The sequence below is a fragment of the Balaenoptera acutorostrata genome, chromosome 1 (genome assembly GCF_949987535.1).
Source record: "Balaenoptera acutorostrata chromosome 1, mBalAcu1.1, whole genome shotgun sequence".
NCBI lineage: Eukaryota > Metazoa > Chordata > Mammalia > Artiodactyla > Balaenopteridae > Balaenoptera > Balaenoptera acutorostrata.
This window is the reverse complement of record NC_080064.1, coordinates 118,711,918-118,734,166: the sequence shown is the minus strand read 5'-3', so window position 1 is coordinate 118,734,166 and position 22,249 is coordinate 118,711,918. Positions and strand designations below refer to the sequence as shown.

The 22,249-nt window shown below is 54.5% G+C and overlaps 1 protein-coding gene across 1 annotated transcript; it reads left to right on the top strand.

Moving 5' to 3' along the window:
- Positions 1–5,195: 5,195 nt before the first annotated feature.
- NECTIN4 (nectin cell adhesion molecule 4) lies at positions 5,196–22,124 on the top strand. The gene is made up of 9 exons (XM_007171734.2): positions 5,196–5,506; positions 14,463–14,822; positions 16,118–16,408; positions 17,515–17,635; positions 18,566–18,714; positions 18,962–19,118; positions 19,517–19,592; positions 19,965–20,039; positions 20,372–22,124. The coding sequence occupies exons 1-9, from the start codon at positions 5,431–5,433 to the stop codon at positions 20,594–20,596; spliced, it is 1,530 nt and encodes a 509-aa protein (XP_007171796.1). The 5' UTR covers positions 5,196–5,430; the 3' UTR covers positions 20,597–22,124.
- The last annotated feature ends 125 nt before the right edge of the window (positions 22,125–22,249 follow it).

The window sequence follows — 22,249 nt, the reverse complement described above, 5'->3', positions numbered from 1 at the left end:
TTGCCACCCCCAGGGCCTGTTCCAAGGGTGATGTTTGATCGCAGGGCCTCAGGAGGCTTTCCCCTAGGGAAGCCAAGTTGGGCGGTGGCAGGAGCCCAGGCTGATGGCCAGGAAGTGGCAGTCTTTGGTTTAGAGAGGAACCACACCCTCAGCATCTAAGCTGGATACCTGGAGATGAGTGCGAGAAACTACAGAGGCCAGGTGTTACCTGAAAATGCCCTGGTGGTGCAGGCTCTGCAGGCTGGGCTGGCCCTTGGGGGCCGCCTACATGCATGTTCCTCAACAGGCGGGCTCCCTGGGAGGAGCCTGGCTCTTTCTGTGGTCAGCGGTGGGGACAGGGATGGGGAGAATTCAGAGGAGCACAGCTTGGGGTCCTCACTAGAATCCATTCTCTCATCAAGTTCTTAGGACCCCACTTAAACTTTGCTCTTACCTCCTCCTAACCACTGCATCTTCTGCAGCTTTTGTCAGCACTTGGAAGACTCTGATTTCCATGAGGGTTCCTACTCTCGTCCTGGGCCAGCCAGGACCTATTTCTAGAGCCTTCTAAAAGTGCTAGCCTACCCAGAGACCACAGGGTCAAAGAATAAGGCATCTCTCTCTTTACCCATGCCCTGGTCCCTGATTCTATGACTATGTATTTACAGAAGCTTGGGGAGTCCATGGGGTGAGAGCAAGGAGGAGGGGATTCTGCACACAGTGGCCTACTGAGATACAGGGCCCAAATGTGCCGTATGTTCAGCTACTTCCTCACTCTAGCTTTAGGACTCTTTAGGAACAAGCAAATCCAGCCTCCTGAACTCTAAGTGATGTTGTTAGGCAACCAGGAAGTGTGGTTGTCATTAAGGGATGGGGCTGGGTACTGCGGATCAGTGGGCCTGCAGGATAGGCAGATAGGAAGAGCACAGCACATGGCAATGTTTAGATGGAATCTCTTGGAAAGCAGGATGCCACCATCCTAATACTGGGCACAGTGAAGCTCCAGCTGGGGGGGAGCAAAGGTGATTTTCAGTGGAGGAAAAGCTGCTGGAGTCCCTGTTTTCTGTATGGGGATCGCTTCCCAGACCTCTGTGTGTGAGGAGCAGCCTAGGGACGAGCAGGAAGAGGGACCTTGAAGCTTCTACCTGAAATAGCCTTGGTCCTGGGGGATGGAATCAAGTCCCCTATCAGTAAGCTTCCACTACAACGTCAGTCAACCTCCCAACACTTCTCTGTACAAAGAAGCCAAGGCAATGAGCAGATCAAGAATAGCTTAATATCACACAGAGAAACAAGCTGTATAGAAATGGATTGCAGACATTTTGTCCACATCCATGCTTCCAACTAGTTCCACTCTGATTTATTATCCACTCTTGTCTCTCCCAAAGCCCGAGGGTCTCCCTGCCGGCCTCTGACTCTTTGACCTGGGATCTCACCGCAGACAAATAGGATATTACTCACTAAGAAGCTCTCTCATCTACTCCTTCCCCCAATCCATCCTCCTGATACCCCACCCCCAGCCCTTCCCACCTTGACCCACTCCCTCCTTCCCCCACCCACTCACTCTGACCCTCACTCTCACTCTTCTTCTCCCCCACACCACCTCACCCATTCTTGTCCCTCCCTGACTCACCTCCAAGTCCCATTGACACAAACAAAAATTTCAGCACAACCCACTCCAACCGGTTTGGCTAAGGTGTGCAGCCTGCCATGGGGACAGACACAGTTTACAAGTGGATGCTCGGATACATGCAGGTAATGAACATCTGCGGTTATGCACATAGAGACAGCCCCGGGTATGGACACGGCATATATACATACAGAGACATATAGGGAACACATGATGGAGGGACATAGCATGTTATAGTTGTTTATGTGTCTGCCTGTCCTAATTGAGGACTCCTTGAAGGCAGGGACCATGTATTATGTGTCTGTGTCCTCTCCCTGGAGCCTGGCACGAAGAGGTGCTTACCTAATGTCTGTCGAATAAGCTCAGGTATGCAGGCATGCATGCAGTGGTGCCACTCAGACAATTTACATGCTAAGGATGCCTCCTTGACTTGAATTGTTCCCATTCTTAGGGCCCAGAATGCAGGTAGGGGGAGGGTAGGTAGTGAGGCATGAAGGGAATGGGGGTTCAATGAGGAAGAAAGAACAGAACCTAAGAGACCAGGCACTGGTCTGGAAAGTCTTCCCCAACCAGTATTTCCTTCTAGCCCCAACCCTGGAATTTGCCTTCTGCAAGCTTCATCCCAGAAGAGCGAAGGCAAGGCCTAAGGATGAGGGTGTATTCCCCAAGAGCACGGCCCTTGTGAGATATGCAGGACTGAGGGCACAGGGGGCAGGGGGACTTGGAGACCGATATTTGTTAGATGAGAGGGGAGGAACATCCCTACCTCAAGCAGAGGGCTGGAATCACTGCCTGGCCCAAGTGCTCCCTTTCAGGCCCAGTGGTACGCATAGCCCTCCCTCCAAGGCCACCTCTGGGGTCTAATAGGACCTGAACATACCCATGAAAAAATATTTGGCACAGCCTGGACTTAACACCTCTGGAACGTCCAGCCTCCCCGCAGTGATCCACATGGCTGGAGTTGGGGGTTCGGTGACTGAGGGTCCCAGCCAGAGGCTCACAGACTTCCTGACTGACAGCACTGGGGTGTATTGTGAACTAAAAGGCTGAAGGAGATATAGGGACTGGATACCCACCTTGTGATCTAACTGCTTTCCTACCACTGTGCCTCAGTTTCTCCTGTGGTTTCCTGGACCAGGAGGGGTGAATCTGTGGGAAGGAAAGGAGTTCCTCTGAAATCACGCGATAGGATCCAAGGTTTGATAATTATAATTATAACACGGGATGCTCCTCCCTCCCATTCCCCACTGCTCTACCCCACCCCTGCCACCGTGGATCTCAAAGCAGCATAGGGGTGGGGCTGCTCCCCTGGCACAGGTGGGGATGTGAGTCCCAAAGAGGGGAAGGGGTTCACCAAAGTGGAGGTGGAGAGAAACAGGAGCTTTGGCATTCGGCCTGGCCCCGACCTGTGGGAAAGAGCCCTCCAAGAAGAGGTCACTACCACGGACACTGCTGAGATTTGGGATCTAGAGAGAGAGTTGGGGTCACGGTCCAGAGGCAGCGTTAAAGTCTGGGTCACTAACCAGATTCAGGAGAGTCAGGATCTCCACTCCTCTACCTGACCACCTTTTCCGTTCATAACATCATGCCTTCAACAAAAATGTATTCAATCTCCATTAAGTGCTGTGGACTGTCCTAGCACAGATGACTGAGACAGATTATAAAACAAGCCTGACTTTCCAAGAGTTCACAGACTACAGCTCTTGTCCTGTCCCTCAATTTAACACATTTACTGAATCCTTGGCACACAGCAGGCTTCAACTGATGCTTCTTGAATTGACACTTACAATTTAGTTAAGGAGATAAGATGTGCACAGATTATGAGTACACAAACTATAATAAAGGGACTAGCAGAGGCTGAGGAAGAACAGAAGGGAGGGGCTTCCCTGGTGGCGCAGTGGTTGAGAGTCTGCCTGCTAATGCAGGGGACACGGGTTCGAGCCCTGGTCTGGGAAGATCCCACATGCCGCAGAGCAACTGGGCCCGGGGGCCACAACTACTGAGCCTGCGCGTCTGGAGCCTGTGCTCCGCAACAAGAGAGGCCACGATAGTGAGAGGCCCGCACACTGCAATGAAGAGTGGCCCCTGCTTGCCGCAACTGGAGAAAGCCCTCGCACAGAAACGAAGACCCAACACAGCCAAAAATAAGTAAGTAAATAAAAATTAAAGGTGCTAATAATTTAAAAAAAAAAAAAACAGAAGGGAGAAAGATTAATTTTAGGTGGGAGGAGCTGAGAAGGCTTCATGGAAGATGTGGCATTTGAGGTCGGTTTTGAAAGATGAGTAAGATTTTGACAGGTAGAGTTGGGGGTGCGTGTGTGTGTGGAAAATATTCTACCTGAAATGACCCCCCACCTTGCTGTTCTTGGCTCCTCCTTCCTGCCCCTCTCCAGACAAAAGGATCCCACTGCAAGATTTTAACCCGTATGTATCTTCTCTTCTCTCCTGTCTACCTGTATATCTATTTTTAGCTCCAGTATGCCAGCAATCGTGCCCCTCCCCATTCTTCAGTTTTCAGGGAGTTCAGAGTCTGCCCCCTCCTCTGGCTATCCCAGCTAGGCCAGTAAGTTTTTGTGTAACTTGGCGGTTACATTATATGCATCCAACATGGAAACGCGTGGTCTTACGGGTCTGAGTATACCTATAGGGATATAAGGACAGAGTATTTGGAATCAAGATTGTCCTTGCAAAGTCCGGACATGTGGCTTTGTCCAATGACCATGGGATAAATGGATAGAATGACCATGGAGATGGTGGAAAGGAACCCCTTTCCACTCAGGTAGTGCTGACGCACTTTGGGGACTTCTGGCCAGTAATGAGAAGGTGTTGATGCTGAGAGAGGGTCCTGCTAGGGAGGCCAGGAATCTGTGGGGTTAATTCCTTGGTCAATCCCTTGGCTTATCCTCTGTGGGGGAGGGGTGAAGCGGAGGGGGTCACTTAAGTTCCATCTGAGGGGTCTTTGAACTAACTCCCTGCCTCAGGGATAGGGATGTCTGATACTACCTAAGTTGTGTGTCCTCCAGCAAGCCCCTTCCTCACTCTGCGCCTCTGTTTTCTTGTCTGATGGATGAGGTATTTGGGCCAGTACTGTCCTCAGTTCTGGCCTTCTCTGATTCTGGTTCCCAAGCTGAACCCCTCTGGGAGATTGGGGAACTCGGCAAGGCCCCGGGGGAAGGCAGCAAGGCTGGCTGGGGTGTGGGATGCTTGGGTTCCTTTCCACCCACAAGGGCCTTGCCCCTGTTCCTCCTGGCCTGGCGCCTCCCTCTTCGAGTCACGCCAGGCCTTCTCCTACCCAGCCCCCAGCCCCCCCCGCCCCCCCCCCACCCTCCCCCTCCGCCTTTCCTCTCTGGTCACAGCCCCTTCCACACACTGCCAGGTAAAGCCTGGAGCTGACGATGGGATCCCACCCCCCAGGTCCTTCCCTCCTTCCCTCCCTCTCTGGCACCCATTAGCCAGCGCAGGCTGCGGGGGTGGCGGCTGCCGAGTCTCCGCGCCAGGCCCAGCCCCCAGAGACGCACCTGTTCTGACCTGCTAAGCAGGTTCCCAAGTTTCTGCTGTCGTTGTTGGCCACGGCGTGGGAAGCAGCTCTGGGGGAGCTCGGAGCTCCCGATCACGGCTACTTGCGGGTAGCTACGGTTGGGTGGGTGGAACGGGGCCGGGTCCCCGAGTGGAGACCCTAGTGGGATAGGCAGGCGCGTCAGTGCCTGAGGACTCCGTGACTTCCTGCGTTCTGGGTCGGTGCCCAATCCAGCTCTAGAGCCGGCTCCCAGGGAGAACTCGGTGGAACTTCAGAAACACCGGGCAGCTCTGCCTCTTGACCGATGCCTCTGTCCCTGGGAGCCGAGATGTGCGGGCCTGAGACCTGCCTGCTGCTACTGCTCCTGGCATCGTTTACAGGTAGGACTTGCTTCAGGATCCTTGCTTCTGAGCCCAAGCCAACACACACACACACACACACACACACACACACACACGCACGCACACGTACATATTCCCTTTCCTTTTACTCGGAACTGAGGAATCAATCTCTCTCTCCCACCTCCAGCTGATAGTAGTGCCCCGAGAAGAGCCACTGTAGCTCTCCTGCTTCATGTCCCCTTCCAGCCCCAGGCCAGGTCATTGGGTCTGGGGTCCCTGACCACCTCAGCCAAAGGGCTGGAGCTGCCTCTTGGGGAAGAGACACAGTGACCCGTTGCAGGTAGCCAGGGAGGTAGAACTTGTGGGGACCCTTTCACCCCAGGTTTTCCTGGACGCTCCCTCGCCTACCCCCTGGGCTCCGGAACTGCTGACTGGGGCTGCAGCTGACTCAGGGTTGAGCTGGTTTCCCCAGTCATCAAGGTGTAGGAAGCCTGATGCCCAGAGAGTGGACAGGGTCTTTCTATCTCCTTCTCCTCTCTTCACGATATCCTAGAATACTGTTGGGTGACTACAGGGGAGCTGGAATCTCTTCTCACTCTGGCCCCCTCTGGCCCTGAGCACACTATGAGGTGCCAGGGTGGGAATCAGGCGGTTACTCAGAAGAATGGGGGTCTAGGGTAGGGTACTCTTTTGTATATCCCCTGTCCCCCCATTTTCTCAACTAGATGCCTTGTATTACTCTCGTGTAATGTATATACAGAAGATATAAATGATAGGAATTTATAATCTTCAGAGCGGGGGAGAGTATATGTGTGTGGGCGTGCGTGCACATAATGAGACCACGGTAGGTAGGGTTCCGTAGGCTGTTCCCAGGATAATGGGCAACTGAGAAATCTTTCTCCTTGGAAAGACAAGGCCTTATCTATATGGGACAGTTTGATTCCCAGTCCCAGGATCAGCAGTGACGGAGCCTCAGTTGTCCAGCAGGGCCTAGCAGTGATGTCCCCCAACCTCCATCCCCAGCTAAAGCTGTGCGGAGGAGAGTGAGGTCTAGACGTGTGGATGGGTAGGGTCTGCTCCTGCTCTGATCTTATAATGGAAGGGCTGTTGGCACAGCCTCCAATCGCAGGTTACTGAAACTCCAAGCCCTGCCACCCCCCCCTACCCCCCACATCTTAGTTCCCATCTTCCAGACAACCTTCTCACTTGCTTCGGCCAAGAGGGTGGGGCCTGGTTGCTGAGGCCGGGGAACTCGGCAGCCACTTTCCTGTAGGATCTACCCACGCCTAAAGAATGGAGCCATGATGTCTCAGGACTCAGAAGGTACCAAAGAGATCATCGATTCAACTCCCTCATTTTACAGATGGGAAAACTGAAAGAAACAGATAGGCAAGTGAGCTAACAAGATTACTCAGTGTTAGAAGCGTAACCAGGGTTAGCGTCTTGGTCTCCCAGTTCCTAGTTCATGAAAGCATAGTACCTCTGAGTGCACACTGGGGATAGCCAGGGTGCCGGATGCTGGAGATGCAGCAGTGAACAAGACAAAGTCCCCGCTTTCTTTTCCCATGACACGAAGCTGTTCTTTCTCAGAGAAGCCAGGGAAGGGTAGAGGAGACCCCTTGTAGTTAGGGCGTCACCCCAACCTTGCCCAGTACCTGGACAGGCGCTGTGGCTACCCGGCTCCAGGGAAGCTGGTGCCCAGTGAGCCGCGCTCTACTGCTATAACCTGCACAGAGCTGGAGGGCGCTCTGAAGGCTGGAACTCAGACTCCAGGTGCCTAGCCCGAGGATCAGATGCACCCACCTAACTGCCACCCCCATTCTGGCTCCTCTGTAGGCATCTCCTCAATGGCCCCCAGGAAACTAGCGTGTTTCTTGTCTCTGAAAAAGCCTTGGACTGTGAAGTCAGGAGTCTTGGGTTCTGGTCCCTTTCCTGCAATTAATTTGCTACACAACCTTGGGCAACGAAGAAACTAGACTTCAGTAGACCAGATGATCCTTATAGGCCTTCCAGCTCTGAAAGCCTGTGTCTGCGTAAATATCCAGCCCCGAACTGAAGGTGGGTGCTGGGTGCTGGAAGAGGCGGTCAGTCTGGCTGTGGTGACAGAAGGGGGAAATGTCCTGACCCCATTTCTCAGTGGGGACCAAGGGTAGCTTTACCCTGGATACTGTCTTCTGCCCCTGCACTGCTGCAACTTAGTGCCCCCACCAAGTCCTGGGCCATTAGAGCTCTGAGCCCCAGGGCCCTGCCCCACCCCTGACAGGGAAAGGAGCCCAGGCTAGGGAGGCACCTCAACACCACAGCTCTTTGCCTCTCCTTAATGGGATGAGTTTCCAGGTAAGGTCCCCTCCCTTCTCCCTCCCCATCTCCTGCCCTGGGGCTGAGGGATCTAAATCTACAGATACCCCTCCAATAGGATCCTAGTTCCTAGATCTTTTTTTAAAAATTAATTAATTTATTTATTTATTTTGGGCTGTGTTGGGTCCTCGTCTCTCTGTGAGGGCTTTCCCTAGCTGCGGAGAGCGGGGGCCACTCTTCATCGCGGGTGCGCGGGCCTCTCACTGTCGCGGCCTCTCTTGTTGCGGAGCACAGGCTCCAGACGCGCAGGCTCAGTAGTTGTGGCTCACGGGCCCAGTCGCTCCACGGCACGTGGGATCCTCCCAGACCAGGGCTCGAACCCGTGTCCCCTGCATCGGCAGGCGGTTCTCAACCACTGCACCACCAGGGAAGCCCCCTAGATCTTTTTTTGGGCCCAACTGAGCCCTGCAGGACCCCAGAGGGCACGGGGTTCTCTGAATTCTGAGGTCTGTCCTCTCAGGGTTAGGACCAGCTTTCTGTCTAAAGTTAGTTTCCTAGAAAGGGAACGGCCCCATCCCTGTTTTCCTACTCCTGTTTACAGAGGGGGGCAGGCCCTTTCCTGTAGGATCTACCCAAAACCAGGGAAGCTAGAAAGGGAGGCTAACTTCCCTGCCCAAGGTGGGGAGAACTAGGGGGAATCCCAGGGAAGCCCTGTGGCCCCATTGACCTTGGTCCCACCCCAGTGTTTCAGGGAGCTGGGCTAAGGTGACCCCCGCCACAGAGATGGCAGTGAGGGGCTCATAGTAGAGTCCACAGTCCCAGCCTCTAGACCCCAGCCTCGGGATCCTGGGGTCCTCCAGGCAAAGTGAAGGGGGGTCAGCCACCGTGGGGAGCCAGCCTAGTGAGGAGAGAATGCCTGGGCTTCCCGGCCTTCCAAACTTGCCCTGGTGCTGACCAAAGTCTGGACAGAGAGAAGGGATGGGGGTGGGGTGGGGAGCTGAGTCAGGAGGGAAGGGAGGAGAGGAGCCTAGGGGCTGGATCTGGGAACAGAATCTAAAATGCGAAGGTCAAGTTCAGAACTGGGGGCAAGCCACCAAGCCTCCTGGAGCAGGGCTGCACAGGAGGGGGTCAGGGTCACTCTTTCACTGAGGCAGGGAGCCTCTGGCCTCAGAAGTTTACCCACAGTTCTCAGGCCACCCTCCTCCCCTCTTGCCTTTAAAACTGGCTGGCGTGTCCTGAGAGCTGGGTTGAGGCTGTGATTTGGGGCGGGGCAGAGCTGGCCACACTTGCAGAGATGGGGGAGGGGGTGGTTGGTTGGCTGGCAGGACTGGGGAGGGGGTTAGGATCTCAGGAGTTTGGGAGAAGCGGAATTCTGGGTCTCCCACCCACGGTGTGGCTGTTTTGGTGACTCAACCAGGCTCAGACTCTGGCTCCGGGGGGTTTAGGGGACTTATCTGTGCTGGGAGCTGTGTCTGGGCCAGAGCTGGGGCTGCCTCAAGGCCTGTCCTCCCCCATTGTTCTCACCTCCCTTTGTGATTGCTGTGGCCCCCCTCCCCATCCACTAATCTGTGGTGGGCGCTTTGCCCAGGTTGGGAAACTCTCACTAAGCTGGGGGGCTTAGGACAATGTGGGGTAAATGTGAGGGAGGTGGATGAATGCAAAGGGAGAATCTGCTGGTTTTCAAAGTTCCTTAGCATTCCAAGGCCAAGGTTATGGGGGGAAGGATGGAAGAAAAAAAGTGCTGGGTTGTGTATATCACCTGTCCCGAATGGGGGGCTTCAGGGCTCCCCTCCCACGTCCTTTCTTATCCCAAACTCACCCACATATTCCACCTGTCTCTGGTGGAGGCTGCTTCTGTGGGGTGAGGGGAGGCAAGAGTTAACAAAGGAGAGTGAGACCCTAGACAGCTTGGACCCCTCCCCCTAGCCCCAGGCAGGGTCTCCCCCCACCACTTCCCACCCAACCTACACCAGACAACCCTCACCCCAGGCCTGGAGCTAGAGCTGGTTTTTCTGGTGGTGGCAGCAGCAGAGGCCTGACAGAGATTCCCAGGGAGAGGCCTCCTTGGGGGGCCAGAGGTGCTGGGGGGCCTGGGGGCGTGGCTGGGGGGTGAGAAGGGTGAGGGTCCTTCTAGTAGGAACCTGAGGAGCAAGGGTAGAGAGAGCTTTTGTTTTGTTCTGCTGGGGAGTCCTTGATGGCTATTTCCCATCACCCTGGAGGGGCAGTGACCTCATCTCTGGGTCCCTCCACCTGAGATGCATCTGCCCTCAAGTCTGGGGTGGGGTGGGGAGGGATGCCTGGGCGACACTCCAGATGGGTGCAGAGGCGAAGGCGCCGAGCCACACACCACTGACCTAAGGCAGCTGAGACAGACAGCCGTGCAGAAGCCAAGAGAAACCGACATCAAAATATTTACTATGTGTGCACATTCACACACACACGCCGTTTCATAGCTCGCTCTGGATGCAGACAAGCGCACACGCTTTCCTGAAGATAAGACATGAACACATATATGTGCAAAACGCCCCCAAGTTCATGCAAAGAAACAGCCTCTCCTGCATGCGAACCAGCCCTGAGACTCACCAGACCCTCACCCAAAGATGTACGTTCAGATGCAAAAGGCTCACACATATTCCCTTCTTCCTCCTCACAGGCCCATCTCTAGGACCTCACTGTGTAACCCTAGATGTACTAGCAGGGGATGCTGAAGGTGAAAGTCTCCTCAGAAAGAAAAGCCTCCTTCCCCAGAGATGCTGTCATCTGCAGCTGCCAGCCTCAGTTTCCCCTCTGGAGATCAGAGGCCAGGCCTCACACAGATAGGAAAGTTGGGACCCAGGCGCAGGGTGGGGAGCAGGCAGCCAGCCCAAGCCAGGAATGGAGGGCCTGTCTGGGAGCAAGCAGGGTACACAGAGGGCAGGGCACCAAAGAGGCCCGTGGGGGCTTGGCCAGGGGTGGGGGAGGCTGAGGGCAGGGATCCCGTCTGGCCAGTTGGGCCTGTTCTCTCTCTTGCGCAAGGTGGTGGCTGGTGGTGACTGAGGCTAGGCCTGCTGTGCAGCAGTGGCTGAATCACCAAGGCTCCTGACCAGCGTCCTGGTACTTCCAGAAGGAGGGGAGGGGAGGGGAGGGTCAGAGGTAGGAGTGCCCAGCCAGCAGAGTCCACCAGGCTCAGGAAACCATTTGCAGCAGAAGGGTCTGTGGGCCTGGCCTGGCTACGACATGCCCTCAGGGTGACCTCACCAGGCAGGCGGTGTGTCTCCTTTGCTCTGGTGACATCATCATGCTGACGCTGGGCGGGCACTGGGTGGGGGAGAAGAAGGGGGAGGCAGTCCTGGCCTACCCTACCCTGGGAGTTTGAGCTTCTGGGTCCACTGAGCTCAGGGCAGGGATTCTAAAGCCCAAGTTCTCTTTTCCATCTCTTGCAGCCTGTGTGTGTGTGTGTGTGTGTGTGTGTGTGTGTGTGTGTTTGTGTGTGTGTGTGTGTGTAAGTGAAGGAAGGCGTTGCTCAAGCTGAGATGCTCCCACTCAACAGTGGATTTAGGACAATGGGGAGCTCACGCAGAAGGGACTTTCTGGTTTTACTGGGTTTCTCATCCGGCAAAGCTTGGGCTTATCACTTGGGATCATGGGGCTCTTGGACCCACAGGTAGGGATGTGGAAGATTGAACTCAGACATGTGCTGGGGACTTGATGCATGTTGTACCCTAAGAAGGTAGTTTTGGGAATTCCCTGGCAATTCAGTGGTTAGGACTCTGAGCTTCCACTGCAGGGGGCATGAGTTCGATCCCTGGTTGGGGAACTAAGATCCTGCATGCCGCTGTGTGGCAAAAAAAAAAAAAAAAAAAAAAAAGAGGGTATTTTTTTGGGGGGGAAATGTGAGTGATTAGTGGTGGGGAGGGGCCAGCTGGTTGGCAAGTGTAGGGATGGGGATGGGAAATATGCCATCTGACATTGTCCCAGAATTAGTCTTTGAAAGGGTTTGAGTGTCCCAGTGGAGCAGGGCTTGGACTCCCTGTGACCTGCATGGACACCAGTGTTCGAAGCAGAGGAAGTACTGGGAAGCCCCTATCTCAACCGCACCTCCAGCCCTTCCTTGGCAGCCCTGCTCCCTCTGGCGCCAGGAGGAGGTGTCTGGGAGAGGTGCAGATGGTTAGCTGGACTCCCAGGCTGGGCTGGGTGGGACCAACATCAGCTTAGGCAGGTCAGGGCCCTGGTATCTGGCCCTGCAGGTCTGTCCTGTCCCGTTTGGGCCCTCCCAGCTCCCAACAGCATCCTCCCTTCCTCCTCCCTTGCTAGCAGGGCCATGGGACCCCCTTCCTCTGTCCCACGCTCTGCCTCACTGGAACCCTCTGGTCCACTCTAGTGGGGCTTCACTTTCTCCCTCCATGCCTGACCCCCTCCATCCCCTTCCTTCTCCCTAGGTCCAGTCTGGAGGTACTCCCTTTGGCAGAGAACCCAGGTAGCCAGCCTATCCTGTCTCCACCCTAAGGTTGCCATGCCAACCCCCTCCCTGCCCAGCCCAACCAAAGACTGCACAGTCCTCCTCATTCTACCCTTTCCTTCTTCCGCCTGTCTCTCGCATTCATTCATTCACCCACCCATTCACTCAGTCAGTCAGTCAATAAACATTAATTGAGCACCAATTATATGCCAGGAATGCAGACCACTGAGCACTAAATCAGAAACCATGTTTCCATATGTGACGTGAGACCGAGTTTATACTCTTGAGGTTCTCAATCTGGTGGAAGAGGCAGACAAGAAAATAGCAAATACAATCTGTGGTATAAAGTACTACGATGGGTCAAAGCAGGGTGCCAGAGGAGAACAGAGGAAGGGCACCTCACTCTGCCTGAGGTGGGGGTGGGGGGAGGGAGGACTCCAGGAGCAAGTGATGTCTAAGCAGAGTCTTCAAGGATGAGTAGGAGCTGCCAGACTTAGGGAGGAGGGCGTTCCAGGCAGGAGCACAGTGTGAGCAAGGTGAGGGCCAGCAGGGTGTGTGAAGTGCTGGCCACAGGCAGGAGCTTTGAACTTTTGGGAATTGCTGGATATGCATTCCAACTCAAGGAACTCTTGCCATCCCAGAGAGCATTCACTCTGTCCACAACCCTCAGCCCCCAGCCCTCTGTTTCACACGCTTTATTCCACAACTCCAAATTTCTTTCTTCCCAGCCATGAGATTCCCCCGGCCATGCCTCCCTCATAAGTTACTTATCCTAGAAACTTAGAAGTTGTCTTTGAGTCTTTTCTCTCTCTTTCTGGTCAGTGACCAAATCCTGCCAAATTTCCCCTGGAACTGTCCCATCCTCTCAGCAGCATGGTGCAGGACGGCAGCTGCAGGGTCCTGGTGGGTCTCCTGTCCCCAGTCTCCCTACTTTCTAGTCTGAGGGCACATGCCCATTGGCTTCATCCTTTAGTGACTCCCTATTTCATCTTGGTCAACTCTGAATTCCTTTGCCTGGTATGGAAGGTCCTGGGTGATTTTGCTCTGACCAGATGTCCTGCTCCTGCTCAACACACACCCTCTGCCTTAGTTTTGTCCTCTCCTCTCTGCTTCCTGAACCAGCCAGCCTCTCCACCTCCTTGGGGTTTGCCCACCTTGGTCCCTTACCTGGGACCCCTTTCCAGGTCTCATCCCCTTCTGATTCTACCCAACTCATGCATGAGCCCCTCCCATGTGACTTGGGACCACTGTGACTGTCCCATCCCACGACTAACCTGCAACACACCACTCAGCACTAAATCAGAAACCATCATAAGTGTTTCCATAGCTGTCTCCATACGTATCTCTTCTTCCAGAATAGAGCTCAGGTTCTATGAGTGCAGGAAATGCATCCTTCTTTGCAGATAAGGCTACATGATAGATACCCCTGAGTGCTTCATACTGTTCCTTGTCAATGCACAAAACACTCACCTTTTGTCACTGGTCCCTATCTCTGGTCTTCCGATTCTGGCTCACGGTTCTGACCCTGTCATGTGTGTCTGTCCTGACCTCGTATCTCTGGGCCTCTGACCTGGGACCTTTCTGTCTTCAGTGACTTGCTCATTCCTGTCTCTGAGCCTTGGTTTGTGCCATTCCTCCCACATAGGATACCTTCTTCTCTCTGGGAATCCAGGTCTCTCATCTTGAAGCCATGAAAAAACTGTTCCGAAGGGCCTGCTGGTTTGGACCCTTCCTACACTACATGCCCCATCCCAGACACCAACTGTTCTCGACCCTTGCCTTGGCTCCTGGCCACACTTTCTGAAAGCATTCACTATTCCCCCCCTTGGTAGGTTGAGCCTTCTGTGAAAGTTTGTCCATGGCTTCCCATCTTTGTGTGCACAAAATCCATTTCCCTGAGCTCCCTGAGGGCAGAGGCTGGGTCTCTCCTCCTGTTATAGCCCCCACCTTACAATTGCTCAGGATACAATCCTGGGCTGAGAGAGGGTGTGACTCTTCCACGTACCACCTGTGTGGCCTTAGGCAGGTCACTTCCTGTCTCTGGGTCTCAGTTTTCTCATCTGTTAAACGGCGATAATAACGCCTGCCTGTTGGGAATGTTTTATGGATCTAATGAGGTGATGGACTGAACGCGCTTTGCAAGCATAAAATGCTCCGGGAGTTCCAGGCTGCCTTTGCGGACATTATCATTGTGGATAAGTGTTCCCCCGGCTCTGGCAGCGCCCCTAATCCTGGCTGCTTCTGTCTGCCCCACTGCAGGCCGGTGCCCGGCGGGCGAGCTGGAGACCTCGGACTTGGTGACCGTGGTGCTGGGCCAGGACGCAAAACTCCCCTGCTTCTACCGAGGGGACCCGGGCGAGCAGGTGGAGCAAGTGGCGTGGGCTCGTGTGGATGCGGACGAGGGCGGCCAGGAGCTGGCACTTCTGAACTCTAAATACGGGCTGCACGTGAGCTCAGCCTACGAGGGCCGCGTGGAAGAGCCGCCTCCCCCAAGGAACCCCCTGGACGGTGCGGTGCTTCTGCGCAACGCGGTGCAGGCGGACGAGGGCGAGTACGAGTGTCGCGTCAGTACCTTCCCTGCTGGCAGCTTCCAGGTGCGGCTTCGGCTCCGCGTGCTGGGTAAGTGGGGCCCCTTGGGCATGGGGGCGGGGGTGCTGTGTGTGCAGAAGCACCAGGTCCTCAGGCCCCCGGGTCTTGGAGGGCAGAAGCTGGAGGCGGGGGGGATGCAGAGATGGAGACTGCAGAGATGGAGGGGGCAGAGGCGGAACAGGAAGAAGAGGTGGGGCCCTGTAGGGATGAGGGAGCTTCATTTAGCCACCTCCACCCAACCCCAATCCAGAAATTCTCTCCAAGTGACCCCAAAAGCTTGATACTGCTTGGTCAGCCTTGGGGAAGAATCCACGTTATTAGGCTGTCCTTCCTTCTGCTGATCTGAAATCTCCCTCTCGGTTACTTTCACCCTCCCCAGCAAGATGGCACAGGCTTATTCTCCCTTCTGCACGACAGCCTTTCCACCAGCTGAGGACCTCTGTCATGCCCCACCCAAATCTCTTCTTCTTCAAGCTAAACGTACAGGTTTCTGCAACAGTTCTACTAAAGACACTCATTCACCACCCTGGGCTCCATGGTTTTAGAATGTGGTGCCTAGACGTGGACATGCAGACCCAGCTATGACCAGTGGGGCTGTGCATGACCAGTGGGGCATGACCAGTGGGGCAGAGACCTTTCCTGATCTGGACCTTCAGTGAATGTGGTTGGAGACCACAGTCACCTTTTAAACCACCACTTTGCACGGATGCCCTAGACTTATGGTCAAGTTAAGTCTTTTCCATTCTGTGCTTGGACTGTTAATGTTATGAAGATAAAAATAAATGAAGGCCTTTATAGTTTCCCTTTATCCACATGGAAGTTAGTAATACCAGCCTTGGTAGAAAAATCTGGGTGTGGATCTTGGCTTCACCACCTAATAGCTAATGATCTGGAATAAATCATTTAACCTCCCTGAGCTTCAGTTTCTTCAGCTGTAAAATACAGATAGTAATACCTGCTTCATGTTTGTTGACAGGATTAAAAGAGACGTTTGTAAAGTGTTTAGCACAACTCTGGGCACATAGTAAGTGCTTAATAAATGGTGGCTATTATTATTATTATATAGATGTTATCTGGTTAGTTTTTTAATTACTTCATTATTTTTATTTTAAAAATGACCCGTACTCATTGTAAAAAATTCACGCATTGGAGAAAGGTACAAAGTCCGCTGAAATGCTACCACTCATCTGGCATCTTTGTTGATGAAATAAAAGAAGAAAAAGGGGCCTGAAACTTTGTACCTGTGCAAGACTGAACTGGGATGGGGCGGGGCCTCCTGACAGGGGTTGTAAAGGTTGTGACTTCTGCCTCCCCCCAATCTGCAGTGCCTCCCCTTCCCTCGCTGAATCCTGGTCCAGCACTAGAAGAGGGCCAGGGCCTGACACTGGCAGCTTCCTGCACAGCAGAGGGTAGCCCGGCCCCCAGCGTGACCTGGGACACAGAGGTCAAGGGCACAACATCCAGCCGCTCTTTCACGCACTCTCGCTCAGCTGCTGTCACTTCAGAATTCCATCTGGTGCCCAGCCGCAGCATGAATGGACAGCCACTTACCTGCGTGGTGTCCCACCCTGGCCTGCTCCAGGACCAAAGGATCATCCACATCCTCCAAGTGGCCTGTGAGTACCTGGATCTTGGGTAGGGCGCCCCCATGGGCTCCAAGAGGATTGGTGAGATAGTGAGAGACCCTAAGCCACACCAGTCTGGCCAGCCTGGGTCCTGAAGGCCACCTTGTATGGCTGAGAGAGCACCAGTCCAAGGTAGAAGACCTGGAGCCCATCCCAGATGACCTTGGCAAATCATGCTCTGACCTGGTGTCCTTCTGTTTACAAAGGAGCTGGCCCTGCTTCAGGGGTTTTTGGGAGAATCAGATATAAACATGGAATTAAAAGCATTTTGTAAAATAGACAGTTTAGGATTTGAAGACAGATAGACTTAGGATGAGCCCTAGTTCTGCTATTTACCAGCTGTTATTCAATCTTATTAAGGTTCATTTTCTTCATCAAGAGAAGGAGTATTATTATATTAACTTTACAGGGTTCTGAACGAATGCAGAGCCTCTCGCATAGTGCTTAGTGCATAGAAGGTGCTCGGTCGACAGTCGATACAGTTTTCCTGGCATTAGACTTTGAGCCTCTCTGGAGGATAGCACTGTTTTCTACTCATACTAACCCAGCATTTGGCACAAAGTAGGTCCTCAACAAATGTTTGTGAAAAAAGTGAATGAACCGGAATTCCCTGGTGGTCCAGTGGTTAGGACTCCATGCTTTTGCTGCCAAAGGCCCGGGTTCGATCCCTGGTCGGGGAACTAAGATCCCACAAGCTGCGCCACACAGACAAGAAAAAAAAAAAAAAAAGAAATGAATGAACTAGTAGGATGGTTAAGCCTTTGATGAATCAGGGAGTGTTTGCTGAGCACCTGTTCTGTGACTAGCGCTATGCTACGGACCACGGGGGAGTCAGAAAAGGTGTGCCACATTGCTGTGCAGAGGGACTTATAGGCTCATTGCACAGGTAAACCCATGTGGGCTCTCTGAACTTAGAGAGAGGGGAGGGAGCTGTCAGTAAGGTGGGGCTGGGCTAGCTTGGGCCGCAGATGAGTAGGATGGAGAAGGGCAAGGGGAGGCTATTCCAGGCAAAGTGGGGCCTGGGGTGGGGGCCCTTTGAGGAAGAGCATGATCAAAGGCATCATTTCCATTCTTTCTCCTCCACCTTTCCATTCCAGTCCTTGCTGAGGCCTCTGTGAGGGGCCTTGAAGACCAAAATCTGTGGCAGGTTGGCAGAGAAGGAGCTATGCTCAAGTGCCTGAGTGAAGGACAGCCCCCTCCCTCGTACAACTGGACACGGTAAGGGCCTAGCTTGGGACCAGGGTCTTTCCCTCAGGACTAGCACGTACTCACTGTGGACTGGGACAATATATTCTGAACCCCAAATAAATTGGGGCACATGTTCAGACCAATGCAAGAATATGCATGGTCACCAAACATTGTTATTGGCTTGCACCTGGGAGTGTAGGTAATTGGCAGGGAATTAGCTGATAAGTCCTTGGCTTTTTTTTTCCTTAACTTTAAAATTGTGAAATATAATACAGCATTTCAATGTTAATACTTTATATATTTATGTAAGTGCCTAAAGTGAATAAGACCAAAAGATACAGCTGACTGTGACTGTTGTGAAACTAACACTCTTATAGCCACTGCCAGGTTGCTAGCACCTCAGAAGCACCCACCCATCTCTGCCAGTTCCTTGGCTTTTTTTCAGGGTCTGAGATGGCCAGACAATCAGGGAGGGGTCAGGGACACGTGTGTGTGAGCCCATGACAGGCTCACATGTGAGCAGATGAGCCATGCACGTGGCCCTGTGCCTGGGGCTGTGTTCATGTATCCTGCCATGAAACCTCGTGGGTGCTGGGGCATGCAGTCACATTGTCCAAGTACATCTGAGCCCCGATAGGAAGGGACAGTCCTGTTGCGTGGACTTTATATACCGTGTGGACCTGGTACCTAGTGCGGGATGACGTGATGCCTATGGAGCTTGTGGGACGGCACACGTGTGGATCTTCCCCAAGTGTGTGTGTGGGTGCCTGGGTCAGGCTGGGCGGCAGGGAGAAGGGACCTCTGCCTAGACCTGCCTAGGGGAAGGAGGGGCACCGTGGGAACAGCCGGTGGCTCTGGGTGACGTCATGGGGGAGGGAGGTGGAGAGCTGCCCGGGCACGTTGGGTCGTGGCAGTCTCAGCCCGCCCCAGCCAGCACCCATCAGCTTCCCTGTCCTCCAGGCTGGACGGGCCTCTGCCCAGTGGGGTACGAGCAGAAGGAGATACCCTGGGCTTCCCCCCGCTGACCGCTGAGCACAGTGGCACCTACGTCTGCCACGTCAGCAATGAGCTCTCCTCAAGGGATTCTCAGGTGGTTGTGGTTGTTCTTGGTAAGCACTGGGGCAGAGGCTGGGACCTGGGCCAGGGGCCTGGTCGGGGGACAGGGAGCAAGACAGAGAGAGTGAATTGGGAGAGTAGATATTTGGAGGGGGCTGGACTGCATGTATTTTGCAGAGGGCCAGGCTGAGGGGGTGGTTTGGGACGTGTTTTGTGAGGACAGTGCGTGGGGGGCTGTGGAGTCCGGGGCCCGGTCAGGGATCTGGGCATCTGCCTCAGACAGTGGCCTGTCTCCAGCAGACCCCCAGGATGCCACAGGGAAGCAGGTGGATCTGGTGTCGGCCTCCGTGGTGGTGGTGGGTGTGATTGCCGCACTCTTGTTCTGCCTTCTGGTGGTGGTGGTGGTGCTCATGTCCCGATACCATCGGCGCAAGGCCCAGCAGATGACCCAGAAATAGTGAGTACTGGCCACTCCTGGGCGGGTAGAGTGGGCCAGGAGGTGGGCCAGGACCGAGAAGCGAGAGGAGACTGGGCGGCCTGACATCTGAGGAGCTTGTGGACCAGAGGTAGGCAGAGCCAGCCTTCTGGGAGATGAGAAGGGCCTTGGGGCCTGGGTCACAGCTGGATGAGGGGGGCCACGCTGCCTGAGTGAGGGTCAGATCCACATGCACGAGTACCACATGGGCACACACACGCTCTGTAGCCGCACCGCCACCTACAGCCACTCACTCACACTTGCAGGGACAACCCAGCGCCCACACCCTCCAGCCCCGGCTCACATAGGCTTGGCCAGGCTAGGTTCACCTTGGGAGGCTACCACTACCCTCAGCTCCTGACCAGGGGGTGTCTTCCCAGTGAGGAGGAGCTGACCCTGACCAGGGAGAACTCCATCCGGAGGCTGCATTCCCATCATCCGGACCCCAAGAACCAGGTGTGTGCCAAGGTTGGATGCATTCTTGGGGCCGGGGCCCCTCTGCGGACCAGAAGCGCAGCCCGCCCCCAGGTCTGGCCGCTGACTCAGCCCCAGCAGGTCTGGCGCTGCTTTGGCTTTGCTGGGCTCCTTCAGAAGGCCCCCTTCAGCACTGGCCTCCAGGATGCTGTGGGAAGCCACCATCAGCACCAGTTTCAGGGTGGGATTAGGGTGGGAAGAGGGTAGGGGTGGGGGAAATGAGGATGTTTGCATCGAGAAGAGAACGGCCAGGTCAGGTTGGGGGAAAGGTGATTGGGGGGGAGGCTGGGGGGAGGATAGAGGCCAAGAGGCTGAGCCCTGTTCTGACTCCTCCCCCATGTCCGGGCCCTGCAGCCGGAGGAGAGTGTAGGGCTGAGAGCCGAGGGCCACCCTGATAGTCTCAAGGACAACAGTAGCTGCTCTGTGATGGTGAGGCCCCCGGCCCCACCGGCGTCCCTACCACTCTCCTCAGGCCCCTCTCCGGGTCCCCGATGTGGTGCGTCAGCTGCCCCTTCCCCCGTCCCTGATACCTCAGACCCACGCTGCCCCATCCCATCCCCTCCCTGCCGCGCTATGCCTTTGCTCCCTAGTCTCCCCTTCCCCAGGCCAGACATTCATTCCTGGTCCCCCATCTCTGAGCCGTTGAGCAACCATAACCCCTGCTTGTGCCTGACCTCTGACCCCAGCATACCCCAGCCGACCCCCTCACGTCTGGCTGCCCCGCCTTGGTTCCTGACTTGCCCTCCGCCCTTGGTCTCCAGAGCGAAGAGGCAGAGGGCCGCAGTTACTCCACGCTGACCACAGTGAGGGAGATCGAAACACAGACTGAACTGCTGTCTCCAGGCTCTGGGCGGACAGAGGAGGAGGAAGATCAGGATGAAGGCATCAAACAGGCCATGAACCATTTTGTTCAGGAGAATGGGACCCTGCGGGCCAAGCCCACGGGCAATGGCATCTACATCAATGGGCGGGGGCACCTGGTCTGACCCAGGCTTGCCTCCGTCCCCTAAGCCTGGCCCCCCTCTGCTGACATGGAAGGTTTCAGCTCATCCCCGGGGAGCCTCCCGACACACCTCATTTCTTGAGGAAGATGCTCCCCACCCCACTGACTGCTCGACCTTTTCCTCCAGTCCTTCTGTTGGATGATGGAAGGGCTCCGCTTGTTGAGTCCCTCCCACAGCATGTGCAGGTCACCGTGCGTGCATTTGTGCTTGTTTGAGTGTGCACTGTGTGTGCGCGGAGGGGTGACTGTGCCCACGGTGTGCGTTGTGTTGTCACGTCAGAGTCCAAGTGAACCGTGGTGTGTGTGCCACAGGGTTCAGTGGCTGCATGGGGAACGCCACGGGGGAGCGGTTTGTGTGTCGTGTGGCTGTGTGACCTGTGCCTGTAAAATGCAGGTGTTTTCCTCAGACCCCAGAGCAGTATTAATGATGCAGAGGTTGGAGGTGGAAGGTGGAGACTGTGGGCCATGTCCAGGTGTGCGGGCATAGTTGGAGCTGGAATCTGGCCTCCTGAGTGCGGGAGCCGGGCTCCCACCACTTGGGAGCTGTCAGGGCAAGTGTAAAGCAGCGGGCCTAGGGGTCAGCCAGAGGCTCAAACTGTTACAGAAGAAACCCTCCGCCCTCTGGTGGCCTCTGGGCCTGCTGCAGGTACATATTTGCTGTAAATAAACCTGCACAGTGGAGCTTCTTTAAGGACTACTGCCCCAAACGCATTAATAAGAGAAAAGACTTTTTAAAAACTTTTGATTCATCTGGACATTTATTATTGCAAGGATTGCTTAAAGTGACATCAGCCTACACAAGAATTCAGCAAAGCTAGACCTTGCTCAGGTCCTACCCCAGGGGGGTTAATTCCTGTGGTTCTGAAAGGTGCTCCATCTAAAGCATCTTAATCTAGGCAGGCTCTTGGGAGGGAGCCTAAGAGCTGATGGAGTTTGAAGGAGGGGTGTGCGCCCCTCAGTTACTGGCTATGGGAGGGTAGGTAGGGTCCTTGGCCCTAGCGGTTCCTCAGTTCTTCCCCTAGCCTCATGTTTTCTTAGTTGTATCCACAGTTGTTTGTGATCCCTTGGTGGGGGCGCTGCTAGGACTTGGTGACAAGGGCTCCTGGTTTTGTTGTGGTGTAGGGGAGACAGAATAGTGATTATAGACCAAGGGAGGTGAAGGAGCTGCTGGGAGCAAGAATGTCTCCTTTTCCCCAGGGGTCTCAGGGTTACTAACTTGGGGTTCTTCCAGCAGTTTCTCTGGTTAGGATTAGATAAGGTCCATTGTTGCCTGCCCCACCCAAATACATTGAACCAGAATATCTAGATTTAGTGCCCAAACCCTGCTCAGCCTGAACTCTGCTGGATTTCTGGACCAAAGGAGAGACTCTCATCCCCTGCTCTCCAGCCAGCCCAGGACTTTGGATGTGGAACCTGGAGATATGGAATTCTAGTATGTATATTTTGTGTAAATATGTTCATATTTGTACATAAAAAAGATATTCTGTTTTTAAATAAACAGATAAAACCTGTTCTTTCTGGTTCCTGTCTTGCTCCCTGGACTGTGTAAGTCCTGAACCTCAGTGCTGTCTGTCTCAGCACCATCCTCCTTGTGGTCCCAAGTAGCGGAGGAGTTAGTTTGCCTGGAACTATATGG